This window comes from Panthera tigris, chromosome A3, assembly GCF_018350195.1.
Source record: "Panthera tigris isolate Pti1 chromosome A3, P.tigris_Pti1_mat1.1, whole genome shotgun sequence".
NCBI classification, from domain to species: Eukaryota; Metazoa; Chordata; class Mammalia; order Carnivora; family Felidae; genus Panthera; species Panthera tigris.
This window is the reverse complement of record NC_056662.1, coordinates 45,170,914-45,197,645: the sequence shown is the minus strand read 5'-3', so window position 1 is coordinate 45,197,645 and position 26,732 is coordinate 45,170,914. Positions and strand designations below refer to the sequence as shown.

Sequence of the window (26,732 nt, the reverse complement as noted above, 5' to 3'; positions counted from 1 at the left end):
GGCACTTCTTTCAAGGGAGATGTATTTTGATGTGAATTTTAAAGGGTGTGGAATATCTGGGCAGAGAGAGGGAACTAGGCAATTTCAAGGTGAGGAGATATCCAGAATATGTGCACACTTGTCTGGTGGGGTTGCCCATGTGACCAATTGTAGTGCTGCAGACAGACATAGGCTAGAGGAGGGACATGGAGAAGTGAGTAGACGCTCAAGGAAAGTGCTCTAATGGGGAATGCAGACAATGGTGGGAATGGATGCCACTTACTAGAGGCTGGGTGGGGTGGCAGTCAGGGACACCTTGGAGGAAGTAATGTCCACATTGTGACTTGAAGAATGAGTGGGAGATAAAAAGCCAAAAAAGAAAGGAAGAGAGGAAGGAAAGCTACATGCAAAGGCCAGGAGCAGGAGAGACCAGGTCAAGGAACTGGAAGAATCTCAGTGGAAGTGCTGAATTCTTTTTACTATCATGCCTGCAGGTGACTGCAAGTAGAGCTGTCTAGTACCCAGATCGACAAGGTCAGGAAACCAAAGAGGTCTGGGCTAACCATGGCGACTCAGAAGAATTTTACAGGTGGTAACTAGAGCCACAAGAATGGAGACCAGAACCCCAGCAGAGATGGGGTGGCATAGGAAGGGAGAAAGCCAGAGCAGTTGGTGGAATAGGGAGATGAGGAGGTATACATGCAGTGAGTATGGGACATTCTTCCAAGAAGTTTGGCTTTAAATGTTCTAGCTAGAGGGAGGAATCTGGGGTCAAGGGAACTTTTTTGTTTATTTTTCGTTTTTAAGATGAGGTAGACTTGGAGAATGTTTGAATGCTGATGGGGAGAAGCTGGGTTAGTAGGATAGATTGGAGAAAAAGGGGAGGCAGCGTTCATGGAAACACAAAGAGCAAGGAGGCGGTTCAGAGCAGAGGTGGGAACAAGCAGAGAGGAGCAGGAGACTCTCTTCACTTAAAGCCTGGAGGTGGAGGAGAAGCTGGGCAAACACATGGGGCTTGTGGGGCTTGTTTAATGGGTTTTATTTTCTCTTAAATCTGCAGTGAGTTCATCTGCTAGAAAGCAGGGAGGAGTTGGTGGAGCTGGAGGTTTACATAGAGGATGCTTTGTGAAGAGGATGCTAGAAGTAGCTACTGTAGAGAGTGAGAGAGAGCTGTCCAAGAAGCAGAATAGTTGTAGTACTGAGAGCTTTGTCTTCTTCCCGATTATGGCCAGGACCAGCCGCAGGCACTAGAGGGATTTTCAGTCAGGAGCTTTGTTCTTTTTTTTTTTTTTTTTTTTTTTTTTTAACGTTTATTTATTTTTGAGACAGAGAGAGACAAAACATGAATGGGGGAGGGTCAGAGAGAGAGGGAGACACAGAGTCGGAAGCAGGCTCCAGGCTCTGAGCCATCAGCCCAGAGCCCGACGCGGGGCTCGAACTCACTGACTGCGAGATCGTGACCTGAGCTGAAGTCGGACGCTTACCCGACTGAGCCACCCAGGCGCCCCAGGAGCTTTGTTCTTAATGGTAACTAATTTCTCACGAGCTCAGATCCTGGTTTCAGTTGATCAAATGAATTCTGAGAAACTAAAAGAAAAACAAGACAAAGTGCTTTTTATTGTTTTAAAGCTCATTTTAGTAATAGTAACTTAAAATATTTTGTTAAAAATTCTTCTTCCAAACGAGGACGATTAAAGTCTCTAATTGGCTGGTTGGTTTCAGACGCTCATGGTGGCATGGATCCGAGCAAACCTCTGTGTATACATTTCTCGAGAGCTCTGGGATGACTTTCTTGGTGTGCTGTCCTCCCTCACGGAATGGGAGGAGCTCATAACTGAGTGGGCCAACATCATGGACTCCTTGACAGCAGTGCTCGCGAGAACTGTTTATGGAGTTGAGATGACAAACCTACCTCTGGACAAATTAAGTGAACAAAAGGAAAAGAAGCAGCGAGGCAAAGGTACTTCTACTCTTACAGGGTAACACCCGATGTCGGAGACTGGGGAGGAGTGTGTATTTGTAGATGGAGGCAATTAACACATGGAATTTTACAATAAACTGAACCAGCCATGTGGGCAGTATCTTTTCAATGATGGTGTTGGATTGTGTTTCATAGCACGCTGACCTCTTAAGGATGCTGAAAGGGAGTAGCAGTGGTAGCAACAATAATATAATGGCTAGTGCTTGTACACATTATCTGTCTTCACCCTCATGGTAACCTCTGAGGTGGATACTATCATCCCCATGTCACAGACAGAGAAACTGAAGTACAGAGAGTCCATGGTGATGGACTCATTCAAGGTCATGTAGCTAATACGTGAGAAAGCCGGAAATCAAAGCTAGGCAAGTCCGTCTCAAGGCACCACACTAAAAGGACTTATTCCACTGCCTGCCTAGGAAAGGCAGAAAGTGGAAAACTTCTGAGTGAGTCAGCTAGGAGGCCTTTTGGCTTTGTTGTGTTTCTGGGTAAAAATTGTTTTGAGACCTAGAGTCAGATCAAGGTTGAAAACATCAGCGGTGTTTTCTACTGGGGACAACAATTTGTTGTCATTACTGCTTTAAGGCTGTGACACAGTCCTTGGGTTAATTCACTTGTACTCCAATTTATTATTTAAAGATTTTGAGGCAGTTCATAGAAGCACCTATAATATGAGAGATAAAATACATAAGGACACGGGGGCAAAATTAAAGGGGGTGGGATTATAGGAGCAGTTATAAATGCCAGAATGCATGCCAGAGAGCCTCCTCTGCTTGTTGGGGAGGGGTGGCAGGCTTGGATTTGACTCTGATCTTCACAGGGTTACAGCAGAGGATCACAGATTACAAAAGGTGAAAACAGTCCACAGCTTAGGTGATACATAGCTTTTCCTGGTCCTAAGACCTGAGAAGAATTTTTGCTCCAAAGATTCATGAAGTGTATGTTGCTTGCTGTAGTAGACCACAGCTTCAATAATAGCCTTATTATAGATTGTATCAGCTTTTGCTGGGTGACAGATCACCCCAAAACATAGCAGCTTAAAATAACAGTTGTTTAGATACTGATTTTATGAGTTGCTAGTTTGGGTTCGACTCAGTTGGGCAGTTCTGCTGGATTCACTCCTGTGTTTGTAGTCAGCTAGGCTGTGAAATAATCATGTAGGCAGCTCTAGGGATTGGCCAGCTGTCAGCTGGGGCTGTGGGAGGGACTTGGCCGTATACCTTTCATCGCCCAGCAGGCCAGCTCAGGCTTTTTGTTCAAAGACTTAAGGTTCCAGGAGCAGCAATGGGGCAAGCCCAGATTTTCAAGTGCATTTCAGATCTCTGCTTGCTCAGTTTGCTACCAAAGTAAGTCATGTGATGAAGCCCAGGGTCGGTGTGGGAGAGGACAGCAAAGGATATGAATGTGGGGAGCTGTGAGCCAATTAAGTGATTACCTCACCATACAGACATACAGTTAACGTGACTGATTCTTACATCTTCACTGCAGTCTGTGAGTGGCTGTGTTTATTTATAGGAAGGTAAACACTTCAAAAAACACTCCTGATGGAATGATACAGAACGAATTTAATCATTTAATCAGTGCCCATGGCAAATACTTCTGATTTCTCTCTTATATTGCTTTATTCTAAAAATGGCTTTAAGTATTCACTATGGAAATACTTGCCTTCTAAGCACTGGACTTGTGGAAACAAAATACACTCTCAGGAACCTGGAGGTGAAAACAAACCACAGTTTGTGGCAGCCACCAGCCACATCATACCTGTGCAGAAATCTCTGTCTCATTCTCTTTGCCCCTGTATTTCTTTTGGTACCTTGACTACTCATTTGAAATATTTGACCAGGGCAATATGAGAGGAAAGCAGAGAAGTTGGGTTACAAACTGCAGTATTTTATTGTTTTGGAGGTTTGCTAAAATGGGATTTTGTATTATTCATAGATTTTCACTTGACTCTGATTAGAGTTAACGGGCACAAATTTCTCTTGGTAATTGGTGGAGAGGTTAGCATCTCCAGGAGGGAGCATTATTCCAAAGCCAGGATCTCTAATTTTGTGGTTTATAAAAGTAGTTTTTGGAGTGACCGGACAGCAGTGGTATAACTTCATTTGACATTGTTCTTTTACTGAGAAAGTTTTATTCACTTTTTTTTTATATTGGAATGAGTACTGTGACGATATTATTGTTATGAAGCTGTTGGAGATGCTTGAAAAATACTTTGGCAACAGGAATTTCTGGATTACTGTTATGTGCAAACCTTCGTACTGAAGTATAAGGAAATGGTACCTAATTATGCAACAAGAGAGTCTGTAATAAATATAGTTGTACTTACGAAATTTGCTGAGCAACACAGGCTGTGCAATGAATGATAATGACTTCAGCCTTTAGATTATTTTTCTCGTCTTATCCTCTATCAGGTTGTGTTCTAGATTCTCAGAAAGGAACCACTGTGGGGAGATCCTTTTCTCTCAGCTGGCGGAGCCACCCAGATGTGACTGAACCAATGCGATCTAGGAGTGCCACCACATCTGGGGCACCAGGAGTTGAGAAGGCAAGAAATATTGTTCGCCAAAAAGCAACCGGTAAACATTTATTTAAATTTTTTCTGTAAGGTGTAGTTGCTATCTAAAATGGATTTATAGGAATAAAATGTTTTAAAGGTTTTAAAATTCCACTCAGGGTTAAATGGGATGTCTCTGTATCTTTTAATTATCTGTTCTGATACTTTTCAAATCCATTTTTGATACTTATTTCTGAGTCCATTGTGAAAAAGAACTTGAGATGTTAATATTGAGTGAGATATTTGTGCAAAAGAGAAAATAGATGTTTTTGTTTGAACCTTAGAGAAAATAGATTCTTAGTAATCACACAGTTAGTTGCATTATTGTTGTTGAACATTGGTAATCTTAGTGTGGCAACTGTTCCCACACAGGAAGAGAGAATAATGCACTTAGTTTTCAGGACTGGAGGGAGACATTTACGTTTTTGGGGTTCTTTGGGAAATTGAGCTTTATATGCCTGTGGATGTTGTCCTCCTAGCCTGTTAGAATTAATAAGAACTTGACCAAGAACCCCCGGTTTTTTGGACTTATTTCCTACACTTTTAAAACCAAAAGAGAAATCTTTAAAAAGTAAGCTTATATCCAGTGTTTAATAAGAACAAATAAAACCCCTTCCCTCCAGTGACTTTGAGGCTGTAACTTAGGTTTAAAACAAATTTATCTGAGTTTCCTGTCATTTTTCACATCAGTACTACCACACTGTTCTAATCGATATTCAGCATGCTGACTGCAGAAAGTCACAATATCCTCTGGTCATAAATCAGAGTCATTTACAGTCAGCATATTTTACAGTACTTAGTAAAGACTTCATAGAGATGGCTTAGAATCCTGTTGGAGCTTTTACGAAAATACATTATGCCTTAGCCCTGTCTAATGCTTTTTGCTACAGCATTTGTTGGTAATTATCACCTTACTACATTCACCTCCTGTTCCACTTCTCCTGCTCTCTCCTTCATCCCCTTCCTTGAGGAGAGACTCTGTTCCTGGTAACAGGCAACTTTGGGGAAGGCTTACGCACTGACTTTCATTCTCATCCCAACTCCTAGAAACTCCTTTCTTTCCTCATTGAATCAGAGCAGAAGTTTGCAACAAAGTGTCATCATTCCTGAACTGCCCAGACTCCGTGCTACCCTTCACAGCCCTTGAACTGTAATGATAATAAAATTAATCATTCAAAACACTATGTAAAACTTTACTTTCACACTTTAATGAGCAGCAAACTATTGTATATTGCATGCTCCTTATTCCCCTACTTGGCCAAAACACAGCCATAGAAGAAATTGCATTTTAGTTTCTCAGCAGGTGTTTTAGACCAACACCATGGAGGTGGCACCATTATTGTTCTCAATAATCCTCGGTGCATTTATGCCAGTGAGCTTCTGTTTTATCAGTGTTCTTAGGCATCTGGAAACATATGGTATTGCATCAGTAAGAACTCTTACAAAAGTCTGTTTAGAGTATGTCGCTTAAAAGTCATAAACCTGGCCTTTAGAGGATTAAAAATTAATAACATTTGGAACCATAACTTTTAAAAAGATAATGGGATAAGAGCTATTGAGTTGGATCAATCTATTATCTTCATGTATCTTGCAATACATATGTATTTCCTGTTTTACTTCACATTTTTTCTTTTTAGTTGCCTGTGAAAACAACGGTCTCTGAAGATTTTATTGTATCATGCTGTTTTATAAAACTAATCTATATAGACTATTAGTGGTTTTACTCAGTTCTGTTATTTTTACATTGTGTAATAACTTGCCTTTCCATCTTTTAAAAAGGCCCAGAATACTTTTATGGTAGGTGTTGATAGTGTGGAGGCCACCTTTTAATGTTTATTTATTTTTGAGACAGAGAGAGACAGAGCATGAACGGGGGAGGGTCAGAGAGAGGGAGACACAGAATCTGAAACAGGCTCCAGGCTCCGAGCCATCAGCACAGAGCCTGACGCGAGGCTCGAACTCACGGACCGCGAGATCGTGACCCGAGCCGAAGTCGGCCGCTCAACTGACTGAGCCACCCAGGCGCCCTGAGGCCACCTTTTAATGAGAATAGCAGCTCAGGCAGTTTTTGTCACCTTTAGCGTTAAGGTGTTTATCATGGAAGACCCATTTGAAAGTGATTTATTTTTTCTAATCCCAGTACGAGAATAATTTAAGATTATTATATTATAGGGGCGCCTGGGTGGCTCAGTCAGTTAAGTGTCCAGCTCTTGATTTTGGCTCATGTCATCGTCTCGCAGTTCTTGGTATGGAGCCCTGTGTTAGGCTTTTGCGCTGACAGCGTGGAGTCTGCTTGGGATCCTCTCTCTCCCTCTCTCTGCCCCTTGCCCCACTCTCTCTCTCTCTCTCTCTCAGAATAAATAAATAAACATTAAAGGAAAAGATTATTATAACTTGCCCCAGTGACTACACTTAATCTAGATTAAGAAAATGATTGAGAAAATGTCAGTGATGGTGGCAAGACAGAAATAATAAAACAAGCAATTGCAGAGTAGAGAAAGAACAATTTAACAGAGAAGGAACTAGTTTGCAACTTAAAAGGAACTGGCAAGGAGAGTCTTAAAGAATTATAAAGGAAAACTTTGCTTCTGAGTGTGAATGATGCTAAAATTTTAGATGTCTAAAATGAGTGATTAAAGCAAGTCAGTTTCCACACAAAGTAATTATTATAATTATAATAATTATAAGTTTTATTATTTCTAAATATCTAGTGATCAGTTTTGGAAAAATACACATTTGATTCATAAAAGGAAAGCTCTTTCAGACGCCCTCTGACATTGAGAGATGAACACATCTTTTAGGAAATTTGAAGTAAGTCAGTTTGACATTCGCATGGAAGTCATTTGAAGTATCATCTTAACCATTTGTGAAGAGTGTGCTGTAATCCCATTGCAGGTAGTCCCTGTGGATTCCCTGTGGGAATCAGACCTGGGAATACTGACAGCCAGAGGAGGGGGGTTTGAGGGGGGAGGGGCAAGGAAGTAAAAACTTTGTTTCACCCTCTGCAAATGTGTCATTACCGTTTGTACTTGTATTCCGTGAATGTGAAATAAAGTGATGTAAAAATAATAAAACAACAAGTCAACCTTTATATTTTAGTTTTAAGGATAAAACTGATCCCACTGATGGTGGTTTCGTATATAGAGGCATATTCTCTTCCTGTGTTTATCTGTTTTCTCAAATGGTTATTTAAATAGTGGTCTGTAGAAAACTTGAGAACATCATAAAGTTCATCCTAAGAAATTATGGATTTAACAAGCATGAAATGTGATATACAAGGATGGGTTTCATGGAGATTTTTGCCTTTTTACCCTCAAATATCAAATCTTTTAATGTTCAACTTGACTTTCATGTGTTTCTGTGCTTTAGGATATTTAATTTACTAAATGATTTGCTTTTGGATACAGTCAGCTCTCAGTAAACCAATTTTTAAATTATTTATTATTTATAGAACAGTTTTTATCTTAGGCTAGATTTTCCCCTCCCTGCCCGTTGTCTTTTCATGTATGTGTCCTTTAGGAAGGGGAAATGGATTATAGTGTCTTCCCAAATAAACAACCCAAATGTGAGTGTGATACAAAGTGATACAGTGTGAGTGTCCATTCTCCCATGTCATCAGAATGACTGAAGGTTGGCTGTATTTAGAGACTACAGTTAAATACTCTACTTTGTACTGACCTCCTTTAAAGTTTAAAAGACCTTTTTTAAATTTGAAAGAAAGCCCAGAAAAATAGCAATAAGTTAAAAAAGAAAAGAAAAGAAGTGAAAGATCCTAATGTGCTTCTGACATAATTGTTACTTTATCTCTCCTGGAAGCTAAGCGAAGCCAGTCTATCAGCAACTGTGTCCACCTCTCTGAGGCTTTGCCTGCCACTAAAAGCGTCCCGCTCCTCCTTCACACCGTGAGCGCTCTCTTACCTGGTCTCTCTTACTCCTCTTGCTCTCACAGGCTGTCAGGTACTGTAACGCTGTCTCATGTGTCCGTCAGTGTCCCTGGGCTTCTCCTGCTTGCCTGTAGGCCTTGCTTCCTTTGTTAATACCCCCCACACTGCGCATGCATGCCTGGCCATTGCACTTTGCATTTATTTTCAGTGAATATTAATAATTGTTTTTATGCAGTTAAATGTTTAGCAGCAATTAGTCAAGGAAAATTTCTGCAGCACCACTGGTCTTTGCTCTAGGACCTTTTGATCCATAGTTTCTACCAGTGATGGGCGCCTTCTATACAATGCCTGCAGCACAAAAGTTTTGCTTGCTGTGCCTCCCCAAAATCGATAAACGGGAAAAATCATGTAGGCAATACCTCCTTGGGATTAATAAATTGTAATCATGTGTAAAGTAATGTTTATGTTTATCAGTCACACTGATTATTGATTTGAGTAGAAAAAAAAAGATGCTAAAAAGTGCTAATTTTCAGAACAAGGAAACATTGTTCTTGTGCTCTAGCCAATTAAAATTGAGTTCACCCACTTGTAGTTTGTACACAGTGTATTTTCTGGATTACTGAAACGTTATGGCATCAAAAATGGTGATTTTTGGCATAGACCCCTCAAAAAAAGGGTCTACTGTGCTCTGCAGTGAATAATTAGGCCTATGTCCAGTTACTGTTCAGAGATTCTAAAATGAACTGACTTTTCATGCTAAGAGGGATATGTTTTCATGTTCTTATTTTCAGAAAGACGGCATTGTAAATCAGTATTTATTTACTATCGGAGATAGCCTGAGTGTGGCTTTCTGTAGCACTAAATCATGGCATATTGTATGATGATGTAGTGTAGTAAAGCATAATTAAATCTTACTTCCCCTGATGAGCATGTAAGATGTCATATTATTTAATTCACAGAATATGAAGGAAGAAATTTGTTTCATTGAGACTACGGATTACACTTCTCAGAAAATACTTTTCTCTAGTAGATACCAAAGGTGAAAAGCAATACGAATGGTAACATGATCCCCAGTCAATTAAGTTACTGATGAGCGTCAACTACTTGATAATCTGGTTGTCAAAAAAGTACTACTGCCTAGAGATGATTAATAAAGTATCTAAAATAGTTTTGTTTTCTATTTGGCTGGTATATAGTTAATATACACCCAAAAGGCATTCTTTTCATGGTGAAAGTTTTTGTTCTTCACAGTGCATTTTCTTCCCCATATTGTTTCCTTTGATCAAGGTTTCTACTAGTTTGTCCAGAATATTTTCTCTTAAGAAATCTATTTTTGTTCACAATCTCAGTTTGGAAACCTTTTTCTCATTCACTATTATATTTTAGTTTATTCAGATTCTTGATTCATACACACACACACACACACACACACACACACACACACACACAGTTCCAACAGAAGTTAAATATGATTTAGAACAGTGGTTCTCAACTGGGGATGATTTGGCCTCCCGGGGAACATTTGGTTGTTACAGCTGGGACGGTGCCTAAACACCGGCCCCTAGTGGGATGCTGCTGAACACCTGACAGTGGCTGCACAGGACAGCCCCTACCATGAAGAATCGTCGGACCCAAAATATCAGTAGTGTTGAGGTTGAAAGACCCTGATTTGGGGTGAAGCAAAGCAGGCCATGCCAAGTCAGTATTTTCCTGCCTTTGCCATCTTTATTCCTGGTTTTATAGCATGAAGGGTAAAGGGACTTAGCCATGTAGTGACACTGAGAACAGTCTGCTGTTCCTTGTGTTTTATCTGACAGCTTCAGTAGTGAACTCCTCCTTAGTATGATGCCATTTCCCTTTGGAACTGTCCTATTGAGAGACTAGGCCAGGAACAGTGCATATCAATCCTACTTTAGATTGTGCATTCTCACCGGTTGGCACACGAGAGTATTAAATTTCTGCCCCAATTTAAATCCTAGTGTGTTGGCATATATTGCTTACCTATGGCTAAGTTTAGATATAGGTAGATGTATATCCACCTATACGTAGTATGCAGACACTTTTAATGTTGACTTTCTGGCCACAAGGTCTTTACTATAAAAATGATTGCTAATTTTGTTTTCATTTGTTAACATTTCTTATTTTTGTTTCTTGTCTATATGTAAAAATTGCTTTAATAATCTAAACAATAGAGGATTACTTACCTTCAGCCACTCTTATATTTATTCTGGTCCCTTTGGGACTCTATTTGGTGGCAGCAGATTTGGGGGAAACTAATAACCACCTGTATCCCATTTATATGAATAGCTACATGAACACACACGTGGGAAGTAGAACTGGCAGTTTGGTGATTTTCCTTCCTCTCCTTTGTGAGAACAATGCTTTCCAGCTGTTTTGCAATTTTAACTGCTTTTATGTTGGGACATTTATCAGTCTGTAGTGCTTATAGGCCATGCTGATGATAGATTTTATTTTTCCTTTAGGGCCATTGTAGTTGTAGCAATTAGAGGTTCAGTGATCTTCTCTCATTCTAAAAGAGACTTAATGGTACCAATCTGAAAGCCTTGTTTGGCTGCTTCTGCCTCTGGTTGTCAGGCTTGCAGGTAGTACCCAATGGTCAGGAAGTGCTTGTTGTCAGGGTCTGGGCTGGTTCACCTTTGGACCTCCTAAGAAACCTCAAGATGTTGAGTTGACTTCTATCTCTTGTGCTTTTTAATAGGCTCAAGTTGGTCTTATGCACAATGCTTTTAAAAAGAAATTAAACTATTTGCCTTTGCAACCTTGTATGAGGGATAAATGGAACCCAGAATTTTGGTAATTGAAGAATGAGTCTCACTTCATTTAATAAGATTGATTAAGAAAGCCTTAGATTAAAGACTGAGTGAAATTGCTTTGAAAAGTGGTCAGACGTCTGGAATAAATAGAAGTTTCTAAAGACTTTGCACTCTTAATTTAATTTAATCATGTGGATTTTTCTCTCAGTGGGAAAAATGAAGTAATTCTAATTTGATCATTTTCCTGGTGTTTTGAGTGGAGCCTTAGAAAGCAGTGATTTTGTAATGGTACTGTGTAGTTGACACTATCAAGAAGCTAGAAGGTTAGAACTTTTAAAATTTGAGTTACTAGGGTAGCAATGCTTGCGAGACAATGAATGATTTGGTGAATCTGAGATAGAATTTAGCTCTTTGAAGTGATTTGAACAAATTGTGTGGTACTCAAAACAGAGAATGTGTTAGACCTAACCAGAATTTATAATGTAATTTTTATATAACTTAGATTGTTCATGCTTTGAGTATCACATAATCCTGTATCTTGATATTTGCATATCAGTATTAAATGGTCTTAATTTGTTATGAAACAGCAACACTGTGGAATGGGAGCAGTTTTGACATTTGTCCCTTTCTTAACAAATAAAAAGCCAGCAGAGGGAGCTCAAGAGCTGTTTAAGAAAAAAAGTATCAAGAAAATATTTTTGGTATTCATTTGTTCATTTATGCAAGGCATATATTGACTATATACTTAGTATAAAGTGTGAGAAAGGCCAAGAACTGTACATTTACAAATCAGGAAATTGGATTTTAATTGTGAGATAAGAATTTTAAATTCTTTTTCCACACTAGATCACTTAACAGTCAACTAACTATAGCAGTAGTTCGGGGAACCAATAGCATAGCAGTCCTCACAGTATGCTTGACATTATGATTCTCTCCTTTCTTTCCACCCTCATCATGGATGCTCCCATCCTCACCATTTCTGGTGATTTCTGTGGGCTTGGACCTTCTCCATCAGAGAAGTTCCTACCAACAGTTTTACAAAAACAAAGCCTTAAAGCTGCATTAGGCCAGCCTGTTGGGAAGGCACACCAGCTGGTGATGGCAGGCTCTTCGTCCGTCTGTTGTGTTGAGGACCAGTGGGGACACTCGAATTTGGAAACCATGGTGCTGTGACTGTACGGTATCCCACCAGATGGCGATGTTCTTTATCTTTAAAAAGATGCTGCCAGTGTTGGCCTGGCTCTTATTTGTTTCTGCTCCTAGCCCAGAAACCAATATCTACCAGTTTTTGGCATCAAGTTTAAGTGAATAAAAGCCACTCTTCCCACTGTCCATAAAAACTGGCACTTGCCAATCATTTTTAGAGAATTAGGAAGCTCTTGGGCTCCCTCTACTGATATTAGATTAACAAGTAGGTTCATTAACGAATATAAACGCTTCCCAGAAGGTTTCAGTATCTTGCATAATTAGAATAAACAATGAACGAAGGCAGCAGGGAGGGTCTGGTCTCATGGTATCATCTGGCTTCTGTTGCCTAATGCTGAGGAGCCTAGAAGCAGACCTGTGAAAAGAGCCTAGTCTATGCTTGCAGATGTGTGGGGAGATCACAAACATGTACACATGTCTTGTGTCTCTCTGTGGGAAAATGAACAGTTCTTGACTATTCAAGAGAAGATAAGGGCAAAGACAACCTGGAAGAGATGCGGCTTTAATGGGTCTGTGTGCTCTTGTCTTGCTACCTTGACCGTCTTTTGCTTATGCCCTAAGTTCAGCTTCCCGTCAGTGCCTAAATTTAGACTATGGCCCAGTATTCTGAATTATAAATGAAGGGTCACACAAACTTCATAGTTTTAAAGTCTCATTACGTGTATCAGTGTACTTTAAAATAGAATTTTTGTTTGGATAGTAAAAATAAAGCAGCACCCTTCTCTTGAAGTCCTGTGTGTTACATGTAGAGTAATACATACATACAACTTGACTAGGGAGAGCCAGCACTTTGGCTTATGTTCGGAGTAAAGGGTTATACTGAGGGTGGCACAAGGGCAGTGAGCTTCATTTCAGGTGAGGAAGTGGTTGACACTGCCGGGTAAGATAATACAGGCTGAATTTTTATCTTAGAAGGAAGGAAACTTTAGCTAAATTAAAATTTTTAGAAAATATGTTACAGCTATGTAGATGTAAAGTTTTATGACTGTAGGAGTGAGTGTGGAGTCTGCTGAGGGACCACATGGCAAGTCCTGTAGGAGGGGTGTCCAGGTAGCAAGGGAGGGAGGAAAGGAGGCAGGAACAGGTCTGAGGGTAGTGTGGAAGAGTGAGCCGCAGAAAGGAGAGAGCAGTAGGTGCAGGTGGGCTAGGATTGCTGGAGACTAAAGTGAGTCAGAGCTCCTGTGGGGGATCAAATCTGTGGGGAGAGGTCAGGGGGAGCCCTATGTCCACTGTGAGGATCCCAGGCTTGGCTGTACAATGATGTGGGGCCTCGGCAAGAGAGAAGTGGTGCAGTCAGATCTTGGTTTTAGAGGGACCTCTCTGGAGCCACATAGAGAATAGGGAACTCATTCTCTGGGAGAATATAGTTTGTAATAATGCTAGCTGAGATTATCCAGTGGCCAGTACTCACCTATGGTTTTCTATTTTATAATAATTATGTATTAATTCTCCAAAAATGCCAGTGGATCATTTTTGTACTTTAGTGATTAATTCAGCATTGCATTTGGTGGTAAAAGCTATTAAATAATTGTAGTATTTTATTTTGGACAGTTGTGCATTTATCTGTTGAAAGGAATGATAGAGTTGAAATTCCCATTTCCTTTTATCTTCCTATAAGAGAGTGTGTGTGTGCACGTGTGTGTGTGTGTGTGTGTGTGTGTGTGTGTGTGTGTGTGTGTGACTTTCTACTCTCCTCAAATGTAAATTACCTATTCTGTGTATTTCCTGGTTCCCTCATTCCTTGGCATGCCCGGCTCTGACATTCCAAGTGACTTTCACAGTTCTCAACCATTTCTGCAGCTTTTTCTCTTTTTTTTTTCTCCATTTTGAAAATAAAATGCTTTGCAGAACTTAAAATGTATTTTTAGAGTGGAATATTACTTGTTAACAAGTGTAGAAAGAAAACTTTAGTATGTAAATGCAGATTATCTTATTGTGTAATTTGGGGGGGGGGGAAGTATCCCAGACTACATTTTTAGAATCAGTTGGTTCAAGTGGTGAAATTATTTTTAAAAATCTTTGAATACATCTCTGCATGTTTTGTGTTAATGCCCACAGAAGTGGAAGAATGTCAGCAATCAGAAAATGCACCTGCCATGGAATCTGGCTGCCTGGGGGCAGAGCAGCATATCATTCGGAGCAGCAGCACACCTGACGTCACTGAGCCGCCCCGCCCAGATTCCTCTCAGGGTACGGAGTAGCTGCAGTGGTTAAACAATATAGGACTGTGGATCCTGGCTGGGAAGGAGCTGCACGCCGTATTGCTTTCTGCGTTTATTCTAACCCCACTCAATTTATTTCAAGGAAACTTGCTTTTTAAGTTGATAGCAAGGATGTGGTTTCTGGCAATGAAATATTTTCACTGTTTAACACACTTATCTAAAATTATATATACTTAGATGCACCTCTTTTTTTTAATGTTTATTTATTTATTTTGAGAGAGAGAGAGAGAGAGAGAGAGAGAGAGAGAGAGAGAGAAAACACAAGCAGGGGAAGATTAGAGACAGAGAAGACAGAATCTCCAGGCTCAGAACTGCAAATGCAGAACCTGACGTGGGGCTCGAACCCACAAACTGTGAGATTGTGACCTGAGCCAAAGTCGGATCCTTAACCATCTGAGCCACCCGGGTGCCTCTAGGTGCACCTCTTTTAAGAGTAGCCTGTTTGAGGACTAGAGAGAAGTCCAGTGGTGGCTGGAGTAGGTGGGAAGCAGAGAATGCCACACCACAGGGTCAGGGCGAGCAGCAGAGTTAAGTAGGAGGCAGGGTAGGGGCATGCAAGAAAGGGTCTTGTGAGGAGAGCCATAAAAGTTGACAGTGAGAATGGAGGGCTGGCTGGACTTGTGAAAAAGTTTATTAGCAGCCTGTGAACTTTGCTGAGGCTGAAAATAAGCACTGCTGATGGCATCCATCTACACAGTGTCTCTGACACCTTCGAGCAAAGCAGAGAGGCAGATGGTCAGATCTGTAAACAATGAATGATGTGTTTTACAGGGAAAGTGCATGTTTCAGTTGTGTCTGGTGGCAGTGAATATGCTTATTATTTAGTTTTAGTTTCATCAGTTAAGTAAGAGATAAACCATCTTGTTTATCAACAGGTTATCTCATAGCCTCATCAAAATAGGGAAGTATTCCCTCTTAGAAATTTTCTTGAAGTAAGAAGATACACTAAAATAATTTGAGAAATGTATTATCTGAAAGATTTTCTGTTCTCTGAAAGGTTTGGTGTAAGACTGTTTTAAATTTTTTCCCCTTAAATATTTGGTAGAATTCACCAGTTGCCTGGAATTTTCCTCTAGGAAGATTTCAAAAAAACATTCACATTTTTAAATCATTTTAAGACCATTAAAATTTTCCTTTTCCTGTTTTGATTCAGATAAGTTGTGGTTTTCTAGGAATTTGTTCAGTTCATGTAATCTTTTCAAATTTATTGGCCCCAGATTATTCATAAAACCCTCTTATGATCATTTTAGTGTTTATAGGCTATGTGGTGATATTCCCTTTTTTATCACTGATAGTGATAAATTCATGCTTTCTCTCGTCAGTCTTTATTCTTGAGCAATACTGAACCACCTTCCTGCTCTATTTTCCTGTCAGCTCACCTGGCAAACTCAGGCAGCTTTCCTCTGAGATCCCATTCTCAAGGCCCCTAGGAGAGTCTTGTTACCTTCCCCTGTACTGACATAATGTGCTAGGTGGACCTATTGGCTGCACTCAATGCAGTCTCTTAAAAGCTATCTGTGGGTCAAAGATTCTATAGGTAGACTTGACCCATAGACTATCAGTTTGCCAGATCGTAACTCCTATTTTTACATACCTTAGGATATCTAAATTTGATTACTTACATATAATTTTTTTTCTCCAATTTTATCATCTAAAATATTTTGTTAATTTTTTCCCCAAAATCTCTAGGTCAAAAGGTAGAAAATACACAGACTTTGAGTTCTTCAGAGTCCAAGACTATTCAAGAAAATAAAGGATATGTGAAGAAAGAACATGAAGGAATAACAGTAAGATATTTTCAAACTATATCAGTTTGTAATTAAAAATAAACATATAAATTATTAGCATAATAAATACGCTTATTAGTGGCAGTTCTTTTAAAACATTTCTCCATTTAGATGTGTTATTGCCCTGAACAACCCTGAGAGCTCTTAAAGGCTTTCTTACTTTCTGTGTAAAATTATAGTCACACTACAAAAATAAAAAAAAATTAGCATGAAAATGGAATTTACCTTCTGGTCTGTACCTGGCATTCTATATTTTTAAGCAGGTATCCTTGCCTGTCAGACGTATATTCAGATTCCCTGTTCCTGAAACTGCTTAAGGTAGCATGTTCCACCTGACATGAGTTGCTAGATAAGTGATTTTTTTTTTTGCAAAGATCAGTTATGATTTCTTTTTTAGAAAAATGTAAAATAGCATTTATCTCTTTAGACTGAATATAAAGTATAAAGAAGAAAAATTAAAAAGTAGCCCACATTTCATGCATGCATGTAACTCCTGCTTAGTCATTCTTTAAAAATATGTAGATATATATTTATAGAAAACTCAAACATAACAGAAAGGTGCACAATAAACAGAGAAAATCTCTCTCTAGTCCTCCCTGCCTAGAAGATAACCAGTGTTAAGATTTTCTGTCTTTATTTTTAAAGGGCATGTATCTTTTTATATATGTTTGTTTATACTTGTATATATGTCATATATACATAAACATGCATATGTTTATGTATACTTATATACTAATAAATATATGTTCTGTATATACCTGCATGTGTATTTTGACAATATATGTATATTTCATACATATATGTATGTTTCAATAATCAAATAAATACCTATATGCCCACCACCCAGTTTAAGAACTAGAATTTTTCTAGTGCTGTTGCTTTGGCCTATATATGTTCCTTCCTTGTCCCCTCAGAGAATGTTATATTGGCTTTGTGTTTATCATGTCCTTGCTTTGCTCTATAGTTTTGTTCTATATGTATGTATTTCCACATTATATTCTTTAGTGTTCCTTATTTATAAACTTTATTAAGTGATTTTATTGCTTTTGTTCACTCACATATTTCTAAGATTTATCAACACTGTGGCGTGTAGCCTGTTTTCTCTACCATATGACACTCCATTGTGAATATGTCACAACTTATTTTTCCATTCTGTTGTTGATGGATAGATTGTTTCATCTTTTTTTATCAATGAAAAATGTAGCTATGTGCACCCTTGTATATGTTTCAAGACCTACATGTTTGAGATTTTTCTTTATGGTGACTATCTAGGCATGGGATTAATGAGACATAAAGTAGAAGAATATTCTTTACAAGAGACTGTATGTTTTCCAAAGTGATTACACCACTTATATTTCTGCCAACAATGTGTTGAGTTCCCATTCATCCACATTTTTGTCAATACTTGCTATTGTCAGATTGTGAGTTAGGTGGGTGAAAATGGGAATTCATTTTATTTTGCATTTTTCAGATTACTAATAAAGTTTAAAATATTTCCACATGTTGATTGACCATGTGTGTTTCATGTGACGTCTTTTACATTTTCTTATTGATTTTTTTTTCTTTTTCTCTCTTATTTGTACTAATGCTTTATATAGTCTGAAGAGTAATCCTATTTTGGTTATGTTTCTGGAAAATATTTTTTTCCAGTGTGTGGTTTATATTTTCACTCTCTCAATGGTGTCTTGATGAACAGAAGTTCTTAATTTTGGTATTTTTGATTATTAATTATATTTATAGTTAGGTTTATGAAATATTAAAATGCCAACTCTACAAGGATAAGAATATTTAAGTGTTTCAGTTTTGCTGTACACATTTAAGTCTTTTATCCATCTTGAATTGATTCTTATTTATGGAGGTAGGGATCTAATTTTATTTTATTTTTTCCCACATGGGTAACCACTTGTCCTTGGTCCCATTTATTGAATTCATCTTTCCTTCATTGATCTGAAATTATACCTCTCTCTCATATATACTTACCTTGACTGATTGGTTACTTTGTGTTTTTGGCCAGTAGTACAACATCTTAATTACTGTAGTTCCTCCACTTCTTTATCCCTTCCCCCCACCTTCTATTGGAAGCTATTTTTTTACTATCTTTTGTCTTTCATTGTTGTTTTTGAGAGTTCTGTCCATTCTGTTTAGTTGTCATTCCTTGCTATTCTTTGTCCTTGCCCTTCAGTTTTCTTGCATTATATTTAGGTGCATTTTCTTTTGGTTTATACATTTGTCCTTTTTTGTATATGCTATGTGCCCTGCATCTTGTTCTTCCATTGTTTCTGGAAAATTCTTGGTAGTCATTTCTTCAAATATTGCCTCGTTTGTTCTTTCAGCTCTTTTTTTCTGGAATTTTGAGTAGAAATATATTTAGACTTTCTCATTCTGTCTTCCATGTTTTTATGTCTCTTTTCACATTTGCCACTCTTCTTGACCTTCTGGTACATTCTGGGTGATTCATTAGATCTGTTTTTCAGATCTTTGTTTTTTCATATGGAGTTGGCTATGTAATACTTCCACTGAGTTTTTTAGTTCAACAATGATAACTTGTGCTTCTGAAAGTTCAGGTTAATTCTTTTCAAACATTCTTGTAATTTCTAATAATTTCTTGTTGCTTGCTCATTTTTGTGATTGCTCATTTTTGTGATTTCTATCTTTTCTGTCTTTAAAATAGTCACAAATTACAATTCTAAATTCTTTTTCTGATTGTCTGAAGTCCTTGCAGGGGCGGGGGGGGCCGGTAGGAGGGGGGTCTAAATCTAGTATTTGTTGTTTCTGAGACTCTTGTACATGATGATTTACTTCCTTGGGTATTCAGTGATCTTTGATTATGAGTTCCTAGCTGATGGACTTAATCTACAGGAAATCTGGATGTCTGAAGTGATGGAGTTTCACCAGGACAATGTGCATTTGTTTCTTCCAAGAACCAATGAGTGCTCCTTTAATCCCGGAATCTCAGTCCTTTTGCCACTGGCAGTGGCAATAGTAGATTTACCCTTATGGCAGCCCTGTTTTCACTGCTCTCGTTTCTGCTCACTTTGTGGGGGGAGTATGGATCACTGGGAGATTTATTCTACTTCCCTGTGAGCCTGAAATTCTTACATAAAATCTATTTCTATAGCTGGAGGAAATTCCAAACATCTTTCATATAGTCAGAACCACCCACATTCTGCTTTTTAGCTGAGGAAAGATCCTGGGTATATTTCTGTTATCACATTAGGTATATATCATCCTTCTTTAAGGCTGGGTAGTATTTTTTTTCATGTACTGTTAGTCTTCTAGATATTTCATCCATGACCTACTTCTGTGCTTTAGCTTAATAATTGTCCTGTCTTTTAATTGTATATCTCAGCCCCTCCTTTTCATTTGTTTGCTTGTTTAATATTTTTCCCTTTAGTTGGCTCATTGAACCCTAGGTTTCTTACACACTTTGCACTGGAGGACCTTAAATTCACATCTTCATTCTTGACTTAATCCTCTATTTCACTCCTAGATTTTTATTGCCCACTTACGGTACATTTGCTTTGGATATTTAGCCTAAATATGAAAATTAAAACATCAGAAATCTTCTCAAGTTCCTTTTTGCTTATGCTTCCTTCTTTCCTCCCTCCCTCCCTCCTTTCCTTCATCACCATCATTCCTATGGTTCCCTAGGTCCATATCCTTTTGTGATTTAATTTTCTTCCACTCCCATATACAGGTCTCATATAAGCTCTTGTCTGTCATTCTACAGCATTTTCTTATGTATCTTTTCTTCTCCTTTTCCACCATCAAAAGCCTTATCATCTCATTCCTTATTCAGTCTAACAGTTCATAGCGGTTTTCTTCTTAATTTTAATATATCCCACAGATGACTACTAGACTTATCTTTCTAGTTGAATTTTTAATCACAGTAAACTATTATCTGGAACATACAGTTGCTTGTTTTGTCAATATTGGGTTGAAATTTGTAAGCCTGATGTTGAAGGCCCACTGGCAGCTACCTCTTTTAGAAGGTGGTCTGCGTTTTCTTCTTAACATTTTCCTTCTTCGCCTGACTGCCTTGCATGGCCTGCTATAATCAGCTTCTTTTCCTGCACATAGAACTTGCTGATTACCACTCAGTGCTTCCTGCCTTGAATCCCCTCCTGCCTTCTCTCTACCACTTCATGTCTGTTGCCTTCTTGAACAGCTGTCCTGTAACTGTGAGCCGATTAAGGTAACACTTTACTCTGCATACCTTTTAGAGAGAGTTTGCTTGCACATTTTGCTTATGTACACTGTAATCATTATGTGTAATGTGTATGTTTTGTCTCTCCAAGCAAGTTATAAATTTTAGAGGATGCAGATTGCCTCCAAATCTTTTAGTCGTCTCTATTTAACACAAGGTTTAGGTGTTGAGGCGGTGCTCAGGAAAGTCTGTTGCGTATTTCACAAAGAGGCACTGAGTGACTTTTAGATGCCTAGATAGAATTTACACATTCCCTGCTTGCACACTCACCATTCCTGGGTAACTTAGGCCCTCTGCAAATTGGCTTCATTATGTATGTGTGCTCAAGCAGAAGTACAAATAAAACTTTAAAAATAAATTATTTCCATATAATTTGGCATCCCTTCTTGGTAGATCAATTTAATTGGATGTCACTTGACAAAGAAGAAGCCAAAAATTTCAGATCTTGAGTAATTTTATAATTCAATTATAGTAATTTGTGAACACATATCCTTCAAGTGGAAAACATCATTCAATTTTTTTGTTGCTATTATTATTGTTTGTTTCTTTTTCTTTATAAATGTGGACTAGAAACTTAGTCTTGTAAAAATTAGAACTTTCCTGTAACAAATGCAATATTTCTTTTTGTCTGAAGATCTTAGTCAGAAGAAGCAGCAGCCCTGCTGAATTGGATTTAAAAGATGATTTGCAGCAGACACAAGGAAAATGTAAGGAAAGACAGAAGAGTAAGTTCCAGGAAATGTGGTCTGTGTTCGTCCCACTTAAGAGTGGATCTATTTTGTTCTCTTATAACTTGTATCTTATCCTCTGAAGAGTCACGGTTGTGAATTGGGACATTTTTATTCCTGGAATCCCAGGATTGATGGGTGGTTAGTCGACACATACAGTAAACCAGGTCCAGTCCATTATGTGTGCCTTAGAGGCCTGTCCTTCCACCCCAGGTCTTTCTCCAGGTAAGAGACACAACCAAGGTCAATGGCTGGGTGAGCAAACAAACCCAGAAGGAAAACTGATCTTCTCCAGAAAGTTCTCACAGGCTAGGAACAAAAAGCTTCAGAAGCACATTGAAGTCAATGGTATAAGTATCTGAAAACTGAAATCTGATTCAAATCCTTGGATATATTATATATTGTAAACTGTGGCCCTAATACTTTGCTTCCATGAAGTCAGGTACCTGGCCATGCCCTTCTCAGATTGCATAACAGGCAGTTCCTGCAAATCGAGGCTGGTTTTGGTAGAGGCAGAGGAGCTCCTCTTAGGCTCCACCTTCAGACCCTGTGGGCTTGGAGTTCTGTGGCAGATGAAGTTAGGGACCTAACAGGTTGGTTTCTAGGGCAACTTTCAGTTTATCTGATGGCTGGGACAACTTGTAGTTCTTGGCAAGTGAAGAAAGGACAGCAAATCCCAAGCAACAAGGCTGAGGGATGGTCAGCAGCAAATACAAAGAACAGACAGAAGAGTAGGCAGACAGGAAGGGTAGACACATAAAACTGTTATGAAGTAGACAGGAGACTTGGAGGAGTAGACTGTCTAGGTCTGTTTTGTGTCAGACTAAATAGCTCTATACGGCTTAATAGCCTTTGAAAGCGTCATTGTATGATGACAAATTAGAACTTTTTAGTGTTTAAAGGGGAAAAAAATTTCTTTTGGAGAAAATCTTTTGCAGTTGGACACTTCATCCCTCAGTGAGTGTGGGTGATTGACTCTGGGTTTAGGACTAAATATTGAGCTCAATGTATAAAGCATCCTTAGACTCTTATAGCTAGGAGAATAAACTTGCATTCATGGTGAAATGAATTCCCACCTTCTTCCTCCACTCACTCCTATTTTGTAGCTGTGTATATTGCAATAGAAAGCTTAAGGACCTGATATAATCTTTTGGGTATATGGGATAACTGAATTAAAGACTTCCTTGAAAAGAATGTCACTTCATGTGACATGTTACATTCATGGAGCTTGTAATGACTATCAATGCCCTGTACCTGGGAGCTTTGTTTTGTTGGCAAAGATCCCTACAGAGTCACCTTTTGAGCCCCTATCCCCTGAAAGATTCCTGCTGCGTCAACTGTTTAGTTACTTGCATGTTAGTAATCGGGAGCATTCTGATTTCCAGCAATTTGTTATTTCAGACTTCGATTCTTCTGTTGTGCCAGGTGAAAGTGTCAGCAGTGACACAGCTCTGGGCTATAACAACGAGGCAGAGCTGTCCATGAGCCCATGGCCAACCTGTGACGAAGACCCGGAACTGAGCACTCCCACAGATGTTGTGACTGACTCTGATGCCCGCCACTGGTTACAACTGAGTCCCACTGATGCTTCAAACTTAACAGGTAACTGCATCTTTGAAAGGCATCAGTGTTACCAATTGGGAATCCCAGAGTTTCCCAGTTGCAAGAATTCTAGGGATCCGTTAGCACAATGATGATGGGGTGCTACCTCCAACCAAATTGGTGTAGTAGCCCCAACCACCTGTTCCTAATCAGTCATGAATTCTCAGAGTCCTACGTGGACCTCTCCACATTCTAAAACATTGGCCAGATAAGGGAGGGAGCAAGCCATGTCGAACCACTGTCCATCATGAGAGGAAGTGGTGATATTCATGCCAAGCCTTTGCCATCCCTGACCACATTTGCTTTACTCTGGAAACAGAGAAGAGTAATTTATCCAACTCACATGTATCATAAATACAGAATAAGTTAAAGAGTTTGAATAGCTTATTGATTAATATTTTCTTTAAGTTTTACAATAAAATATTTGACATATAAGATAAGCTGCGACATATTTGTAAGTTATGGCCCATAGTACTAAAATGATCACCAGTGAATCTACTACCCAACTTAAGAAATAGAATGGCTCCCACACCAGTGAAGTTCCCTATAGGCCTTTCTCAAGTCACTTCCCTTCTCTCATCAGCCTGTCAGCCTATCCCCAATTTTTTCAGTAATAATTTCGTAGATTTCTTTATAGTTTTGCCACATGTATCTGTGTCCTCAAATAATGTATCATTTAATTTAAATTTTAAGACTTTAAAAAATGATATCATAATCTGTATTTTTTGCTACTTTTTCCCCCAGAGTATTATATTTTTAAGATTCATGAATGGACTACAGAGGCAAACTTTCTGGTCTGCATCCAGGTTCTGCCAAGGAATTTCTGTGTGGCCTTGAGAAAGTTAACCTCTCTGTCAATTTCTTTTTTGTAAAATGTGGGTAGTAATAGTCCCCAATAAAGGGTTGTTGGAGGAATAAATGTGTGAACACGTAAGTCAAGTGCACAGAACAGTGCATATGGAAGTGCTCTGCAGTTTTAGCTATACACATGCACATACACCCACACACACTCACACAAAGTCCTTCCTGGTCCACCATATTCATGCTTATGGGCAGATAATCTCTTAGGAAAACAACAACAAACTAGAAAGCACAAATTGAGTAAAAAGTATTATTAAAATGTTAAAAATCATTATTTTTTGTTTTATTTTATTTTAAGAGAGAGAGAGCACATGCACATACGAGGTAGGGAGGAGAAGCGAAAGGGAGAGAGAGAATCCCAAGCAGCTCTGTGCTATCAGCATGATGACGGGCTTGATCCCAGGAACTATGAGATCACGACCTGAGTTGAAATCAAGAGTCAGCCACTTAACTGACCGAGCCACCCAGGTGCCCTGAAAATGCTAAAAATCATTTATTAATGATAAATAAAGGCTTAAATTTTACCTTAGTTTTTTTTAACCAAGCAAACTTTGGTTTTCATTAATTATGATATAAAATTTAATGAATCTCTAATGATTTTGGAAATTGCTGATGGAGTTACATCAAAACTTCATAAAATTTGCATAGAAAAATGGTGTTGAATAAAATCTTTTATCTATGAGAGAGGTAAGACTAAGAAGTAAGAACTTAATGTGTATTTAATGTGTGTATTTTAATTTAGATTAGATTCGTGAACAAAGAAAAACAAACCATTTAGCTATAAGTGAATAATGCATTGCCTTATAATCCTTCACTGCTGTCCTTAAAAGACAGGAAACATCTTTGATCTATGTATTCAAATCTGCCAGTGGTTAGAATAGCCTTGCAGAGTCAGTGAGAAAATGATTGGCAAAATCATGTGTTTAGTTTCATAAATTATCGGGTAGCAATTTGTGCTTCTCAAATTTTTGATTCTTTTAAAAATGATTTACAATTCTTTATATATATAATGACATAGAGATACATGTAATGATTTTAAATAATAATACTGTAAATTTATAAAGTATTTAACAGTTTACAAAGAACTTTGAGGCATCCTTTCTGATTCTTTATTGTAAGCAGGCCAAGTCTTCTCAATTCTGTTTTAGAAATGGAGAAACTGAGACCCAGAGAAAATATATTGTCTAGCTAAAGTAATTACCACAGCTGGAACTGGCTTCCAAAGTGTTTTGCATTTAGTGCAGTGCTGTCTACTCCTCTCTACTGCATTGCTGTTAAAATTACAATTGCAACACCCTTTAAACTATTTGAGAATTATTTATGCATGTATGGAATAAATGGTTTCTTTGGGTCCAATATACAGATTATTCAAGGGAAATCATCAGCGTGGTACTGTCAAAGGCAATAGTAAATTTTCAGTAAGTTGAATTTACTAAAACAAGAACTAGTTTTAATTATTTTTATTGAAAAGAAAGAAAATTGGGCGCTTACTTCTTTTGTCTGTCCTTTGGAAAGATTAGTTTTGATCCTACTTCAGAGTATGCATGGGACAGGTCAATTTAATAAACTTGTGTGAGGTAATTTCACATGATGCACTCTATGTTGTGATTAACTCCTCCAAATACTTAGTTTTTCTTTGAAATACTAATATAGAGAATCGGTACACTCAGTTCAATAGTTCATCTTGTCATCTGTGAAAAGGACAAACTGTAATATGATAAGGTTTAAGGATTATCACAGCTCTGAATTTAACTTTCTGTTCTTAAGAGAACAATTTCTTCATAAATGTACAAAATAAAATTCATGTTAGCCTGATCTTCAGGACATGCAGAGAATGATCAAACAATTTGAGTGTATCTTTGTTTCTTGTTGAATAATCCTACCAATTACCAAATGTTTAGGATAACAAACTGCTTCTAAAACCTTGAATCCATCACTAGCAGGTTAACAATTTTATATTTCTTTTCTCATTTACATTATTACACATTTGCTGAAAATAACAGCTAAATTTATTGTTCATTGAAAATGATTGTTGTGAAAGAAGTTATTTATATTCACATTCATATATTTCCTAGAAATAGGGCTATGGCACGACATGTGGGCACATCCAAACTACCATGGGATTGGTTGCTTACCTTCTAAAATCTTTAAAATGAATAATGTATGTCCGTAAAGCAGATGAGGAAGAAGAGGGGAGTCAGGCCGTAGTGGTGGTCAACTGAATGCCAACCGGCTATTTCTCTACTTTTGATCATCAGAATCCAGGCCTGATTTTTCTGGTTTCAGAATGAAGGTGTTTCAGTTGAGCCTTTGGGTTTGTGCCTTTTGTTTAGTTTTCAAATTGAAAGGGAAATTTATTTACAAAGCGCCAGCAATGTTTCATCAGCATTCTACCAAGTCTACATAAAATTGCAACCATGTGAAATCTCCATCTGGTCATAAGTGCCTGTTTTACCAATTACCAAGACATTTCATGACTAAAATCCTTTGCGTATTTGAACAGTTCTATACTTTAGATTTCTCTGTTAAAATCATGTGTGTTTGGAGAAAAATTATGATTTTATTGGTTTGCAAGACTTTCTACTTCAATAAAATGTTTTAAATGCCTTGTAGCATTTAGTAATAATGAAACAGAAAGATACTAGGCTAGTATGCTAGCTTGCTCATGAAAAAGAAAATAAACTAAGTACTTGGTATTTTTAGGGTGGCATGAAATTTTCTGAAATCTCTCAAATCCCCATTTTTAATTAAGTGCTGCTTCACTGAGGAACCATCTACATGTAAAATGTCAGCATCTGTTCTGTTACTTATGCCATGAGTGGAAGTAATTTTGGGCAAAAACATTTCAATTCGTTTAAAAAAGTGACACTAATATTGAGCATGCAGTCCTTTCGTATACTTCTAAAGGACTCAACATAATTTGATAATGTGATAAGGGGTGTTTCCT

General features: G+C 38.2%; 1 protein-coding gene across 8 annotated transcripts in view; it reads left to right on the top strand.

The window, feature by feature from the left end:
* Window positions 1-26,732, top strand: part of RALGAPA2 (Ral GTPase activating protein catalytic subunit alpha 2) — a 322,541-nt gene that overhangs the window by 113,628 nt on the left and 182,181 nt on the right. For 5 of the 8 annotated variants that reach the window (XM_042980986.1, XM_042980992.1, XM_042980991.1 and 2 more), the window contains 6 exons: window positions 1,702-1,939; window positions 4,372-4,536; window positions 14,437-14,568; window positions 16,290-16,387; window positions 21,229-21,319; window positions 22,724-22,924. In XM_042980986.1, coding sequence (XP_042836920.1) covers window positions 1,702-1,939; window positions 4,372-4,536; window positions 14,437-14,568; window positions 16,290-16,387; window positions 21,229-21,319; window positions 22,724-22,924 — 925 coding nt within the window. The remainder of the gene's footprint in view (window positions 1-1,701; window positions 1,940-4,371; window positions 4,537-14,436; window positions 14,569-16,289; window positions 16,388-21,228; window positions 21,320-22,723; window positions 22,925-26,732) is intronic. The other 3 variants (XM_042980989.1, XM_042980987.1, XM_042980988.1) reach the window with 3 other exon arrangements.